General features: G+C 41.2%; 1 protein-coding gene across 1 annotated transcript in view; it reads left to right on the top strand.

Moving 5' to 3' along the window:
- Positions 1-508: 508 nt before the first annotated feature.
- The window catches only part of LOC137625688 (uncharacterized), a 10,442-nt gene continuing 5,439 nt past the window's right edge, over positions 509-5,511 (top strand). The window contains exons 1-9 of the mRNA XM_068356599.1: positions 509-987; positions 1,098-1,219; positions 1,358-1,483; positions 1,591-2,056; positions 2,206-2,671; positions 2,865-3,103; positions 3,909-4,002; positions 4,521-4,532; positions 5,291-5,465. Of these exons, the coding sequence (XP_068212700.1) occupies positions 509-987; positions 1,098-1,219; positions 1,358-1,483; positions 1,591-2,056; positions 2,206-2,671; positions 2,865-3,103; positions 3,909-4,002; positions 4,521-4,532; positions 5,291-5,465 (2,179 nt within the window). The remainder of the gene's footprint in view (positions 988-1,097; positions 1,220-1,357; positions 1,484-1,590; positions 2,057-2,205; positions 2,672-2,864; positions 3,104-3,908; positions 4,003-4,520; positions 4,533-5,290; positions 5,466-5,511) is intronic.

The raw sequence follows: 5,511 nt of genomic DNA, 5'->3' as shown, positions 1-5,511 counted from the left end.
GATAAAACTAAACCTTCTTTGTGACCGTTCAATAAATGTGTACGCGAAGGTAAGCTGAAGGCGTCTTCTGGCTCATTAAATCTTAAGTTTCTAAGGGATACCGGGTCAGCTAGGTCCTTAGTATTAGCTAGGTCATTAATGAACATATGCTCTCTTTCAGGTGAATATGTAGTTCTGGGTGGATTCCCAGACACTTTAGTATCGGCGCCTTTAATTCGGGTAGAGGTGTCTTTCCCTGAGTATAGTGGCCGTATTGAGCTGGCTGTGGTAGACAGTTTGCCAGTCCCAGGGATCGATGGCATTTTGGGAAATGATGTGGGAACAGACACTCAAGGACATGAGGTGTTTCCCATTGTATCTATCACTACTTGGCCAGTGACGGTAACTACTCGTGCTATGGCTAAAAAAGCCGCTGAAGTTGATCTAGACTCTGATATTAATTGTAGTAGTTTAGAAGTAGACATAGATGGGCCCGGGTCAGTAGCATGTAGAAATAGAGTTTTTTAAGATGTTGAAACCCGAGTGTGACCGAAAATCCTTTATTCAAGCTCAGAAGGATGAATTTAATTTTGAGCTTGGAGGAACGGAGGACTTATCCAAGCCTAGGTTCGTGGTGTACGAGGGGCTGTTGTATCGTCTGGGCCGTCCGTTGACTAGGCCGGCGCTCTCGGCCTCTGGTAACGAACAAATGGTTGTTCCCACCAAGTATCGGGAGACTGTTTTGAGTTTGGCTCACGAAGATCCTTTTGCTGGCCACATTGGCATAGGTAAAACTTTTCAGAAGGTGGCCAAGAGATTTTGGTGGCCGGGGATGAGGTCTTCGGTAAAGAAATATGTTGCCATTTGTGAAACCTGTCAGGTGATGGGGAAACCTAATCAAGGGGTTCCTAGGGCTCCCTTACATCCAATTCCTTCGTTAGGTGAACCATTTTCTGAATTATTAGTTGATGTAGTTGGTCCATTGCCCCGTACTAAAACAGGTCTTGTGTATGTTTTGACAATTATGGATAGGGCTTCCAGATACCCAGAAGCAATCCCTATGAGGAAGATAACATCTACGGCAATATTTGACAAATTAATAGATTTTTTTTTTCCAGGTTTGGTCTTCCTTGTAAGATTCAGTCTGACTGTGGCTCGAATTTCACAAGTAAGATCTTTAGGAGTAAGTGTGCTGAATTGGCCATTCAGCACCTTACCAGTGTACCGTATCACCCGGAAAGTCAGGGGGTGGTGGAAATATTTCACCAGACCCTTAAGTCAATGTTAAAAAAATATTGTTTTGAGCAAGGAGAGGAGTGGGATAAGGAGCTTCCCTATGCTCTCTTTGCTATCCGTAATCTTCCCAATTCATCCACAGGTGTCGCTCCGTTTGATTTGGTCTTTGGACACAAAATTCGTGGTCCATTAGAGATTTTTCATGAGTTCTTGGAGTCCAGGGAATTGATTGTTCAGAGCGTAAATGAAGTATTAGATAGCCTAAGAAGTAAGTTATCTGTGGCTTGGCAATTTGCCAAGGAAAATTTAGCCTCTGCCAGGGTAAAATGAAGGCTAAGTATGATAAGAAATGTAAGGTACGTTCTTTCGAACCAGGTGATTTAGTCTTGGTTTTAGGTACAGGTCTCGGTGACTTTCTCGAGCCCAGATTTGAGGGGCCTTGGAGGGTATTGAGGAAGTTATCCGAGGTCAACTATGAAATTGAAACACCTGGTACTCGGAGGAAATGCCGTGTATTTCATATTAACCGTTTAAAATCTTATTCCTGTGGTAGTGTAGAACCCAAGAGGGCACCTTTGGAGTCGGTAGCTACTATTTTGGATTCTGTTAATTATTTTGAAGAGCATGAATTATGTCAGGTGTCTGCAGATGCTCTTGATACTAACTTTCAAAGTTTAGAGTTTTTAGAATCAGGGTTGAAGCATCTGGAGGTACCTCAAAGAGAAAATATATTAAATATAATAATATCTTTCCCTAATTTATGGCAGGATTCTCCGGGGCTGACTGGTCTTCTCCAACATGATGTAGATATTGGCGATGCTTTGCCAGTAAAGCAGAGTCCGTATTGATTGAACCCAGAGAAACGAGCCTTCGTCGAGAAGGAAATAAAATACATGTTGGAGCATGACCTAATCCAGCCCTCCATTAGTCCTTGGAGTTCTCCTGTGGTGTTAGTAAAGAAACCCGATGTGATTCCTTTCCTCTTCCCAGAATTGACGACTGTCTCGATCAGATAGGACCCCCCAAGTTCATTTCTAAGTTAGATTTTTTGAAGGGGTACTGGCAGGTTCCTTTATCTGATCGAGCCAGAGAAATTTCAGCTTTTGTCACTCTTTTTGGGTTGTATGAGTGTAAAGTCAGGCCTTTTGGATTGAAGAACGCCGCTTGTACCTTGCAAAGGCTGATGAATAGAATTATTTGTGGTTTAGATGGTGTTGAAATTTATATTGATGACTTGGTGGTCCACAGCGATGATTGGGAGACCCATGTGCGTCGTTTGAAGTGGGTATTTGAGGTCTTACTTGACGCTGGTTTAGTAGTAAATTTGAAGAAATGCGAGTTTGGGAAGGCCAAGGTTAGCTATTTAGGACATGAGGTAGGTCTTGGGCAGGTCACTCCTAAACGAGCTAACCTGGATGCCATAGTAGGATTGAAGAGACCATGTAACGTCAGAGAAGTGCGTCGGATTTTTATGAATGCTGGGGTATTATAGGCGGTTTGTGCGAAACTTCTCTGACCTTGCGCAGCCTCTGACGGACTTGTTAAAAAAGGGTAAAAAATTTATGTGGTCAGCGGATTGTGAGAAGGCTTTTCTCAAAATGAAAACTTTGTTGGTTTCCAATCCCATATTAACCTCCCCTATTTTTCAGGAGCCATTTATAATAGCTGTGGATGCTAGTGACGTGGGGATGGGCGGAGTTCTCTTCCAACAAGGTAAAGATGGTATAGTACGCCCCGTTTCTTACAACAGTCGTAAGCTGCTGGCGGCGGAAAGAAAGTACTCTACCATCGAGAAAGAAGCTCTAGCCCTGGTCAGCACCTTGGTACATTTCAAGCCCTACGTCACTAATTTCTCCTTCCCAGTAGAAATTTGGACGGACCACAACCCGTTAGTATTCATCGAGCGTATGAAGGCGCTAATGAAAGGAATCTAAGGTGGACTCTTGAGTTGCAAGAATTTCCTCTGGTTATTAAGCATGTTAGGGGAGTGGACAATTGCGTCCCAGATACACTATCTCGGATGGAGGTCGGTATAACTCTGCTCTGTTACCTTGGTCCCGATCAAGCTCCTTGTGTTTTATGTAGTAATAAGTTTGTCATTAATTAATCAGTATTTCTTTTTTTTGTAGCCCCGAATGTTTATTGTAGGAAGTCAGAGGATTTTGAGGTGAGGGCCAAAAGTTGACCGCTCCTCTGATTTTAGACAATCTAGGTTTATATTTATTGATGGTTAAAGTCTGCCTCTTATGTGAAAGTTTTTGGTCAATGTTTATTGGAGGTTTATATTCAAAGTGTAGCTTGATCCTCGTACTGGTACTTTGCCAGGAGGTGGGATGTATCTTATTCCTGGAAATGCGTAATACTATTTGTCATAGTGATTATTTATTAGTTTAAAGGTAGTATTGGTTTAGTTGTAAGATACCCTTTGTTTTTGTTTTGAGTAAGGTAATTTTCTTAAAGTTTGTCTGTCATTATTTGTTATTTTTTTGGAGGGAGGTGTCACGTCCGTGTGTGTGTTTTTATATGCTGTTAAATTATCTATTTTTTATTTCAGTATATTATCAGTGTTATTTATTTTTATTTCAGTATATTATCAGTGTAAGAACTCATCTTTTTGTTCAGTTAGCCCCCCCCCTTTAGTTGTTGTTAACTATTGAACAACTGTTATTAACTTTTGTTTTGTTTACTTTTAGTTGGATCGGACTAAGAGTGTCAGCGACGGAGTTGTGGTTGGATTGCCGAGTGTTCAGGACGGGAGTTCGGGCAATACTTTCTCCCCTACAAGACGTACGCTGCAGCGATCCATATTATTGAAATTCAAGTTTGACTTCTTTGAGGATTTAGGGAGTGAGGAAAGTGTCACTCGCGACTGTTTTTCTTTTGGACGTCGGCACGTACACGTTTGCTGGCAAGCATGTAAGTCACGTGCGACTCGTCTTTGCTTCTTTGTATCCCCTCTCGTGCAAGGAGCGCACGTAGAGGTGGGGCCGGCGTAGGACCCCACCTCTGTAGGATTTGCATCCGTTGTACCTTGCCGTACCTCGCCATGATCAAGGATCTTTGTGCTGCGTTATACGTCGGGGGGGGGGGGGGGGGGGGGGGGTTAATAGCCCGTGAGGAGTCAAGTAGGGAGCCATCCCATAGGTAAGAGGTTTTCCCCTTTTACGTACACCCTCTTCGTTTGCAAGAGTTAATTTCAGTGGAGAGGGACATTGCCCTCACAGACGTCTTAAGTTGATTGTGGCTGACCTACTACGCTTTTATACTTGCTTAGAGACGAGTTGTTTTGGTCTCTCCCGTTACAGGCGAGGCGTAAGGTTTGTTGTATATATATTAATGAATAGATGTATCTTGTCGTGATTCTCTTTCAGGGGAAATTTTGCTAATTTTGTATGTTTTGTGTGTATTGATTATTTAGTTAGGTAAGTAGGATTAAGGTTTATTCATTATCCCATTCATGTTTATGACTGTTTCTTGTCAGAATTAAGGTATAGTCTTTGGGGCTCGCTCTAGTTGAGCACATAATTTTGATGTTTAGTATTATAAGTTTTTGCACTCGTTCTTTATGCTTGGTGATTAAGTTTTTGGTATTTATTTTTGCATGGAATTAAGTTTGTTCCTGTAGGATTAAGTATTTCCTTGTACATTTTCATGTATGTTCATTTAAGTCTTTGAGATGACTTGGTACAAGGTTATTTTAGTTTTAAGGTCTAAGTCTTAAGGTATTAATTTATTGTTATTAAACTTTGTTAATTTTCTTGGTGTTTGACTGTTGCCTCCCCATTCTCTGTACTTGCATATTTACCGCCAACTATCTCATTTAATATCCAACAAAGAATCTGGGTCATGGCCTACCCAAATCGGGTCGTGACAGCTAGATATAATTATCAGTATTGCTCAAGTTTTACTACCATGACAGGATAAGCAAAGAGAATAACTTTAAGGGTATGTCTCAAGTTACTAAGGCAGAGTGTAGTAAGGATTTCCAATCTGATGTTATACTTCTTACATATGATCAGGAGAGTGATGATCTTCATGTGTTTTAGTTATTAATGAGCATTCTGAGGAATATTAGGTATCAGTTGTGCCAAGATATATTCAGAATGGAGATGTGTCTAAGATTAAAATTAATCAAGAATTATCTGATAATCAAAAGGAGGAGGTAGACAGGGTTCTACAAGAATACAATAATGTGTTTACTGATGTACCAGGTAGATCCAATATGATCGAGCATGTGATAAACCTGTTCAGTAAGGGTCATAGAAGGTTTAGACACTTTCCTGTTCCTTATGCTCT

Source organism: Palaemon carinicauda, chromosome 32 (genome assembly GCF_036898095.1).
Source record: "Palaemon carinicauda isolate YSFRI2023 chromosome 32, ASM3689809v2, whole genome shotgun sequence".
NCBI classification, from domain to species: Eukaryota; Metazoa; Arthropoda; class Malacostraca; order Decapoda; family Palaemonidae; genus Palaemon; species Palaemon carinicauda.
This window is presented reverse-complemented; position numbering and strand designations above follow the sequence as displayed.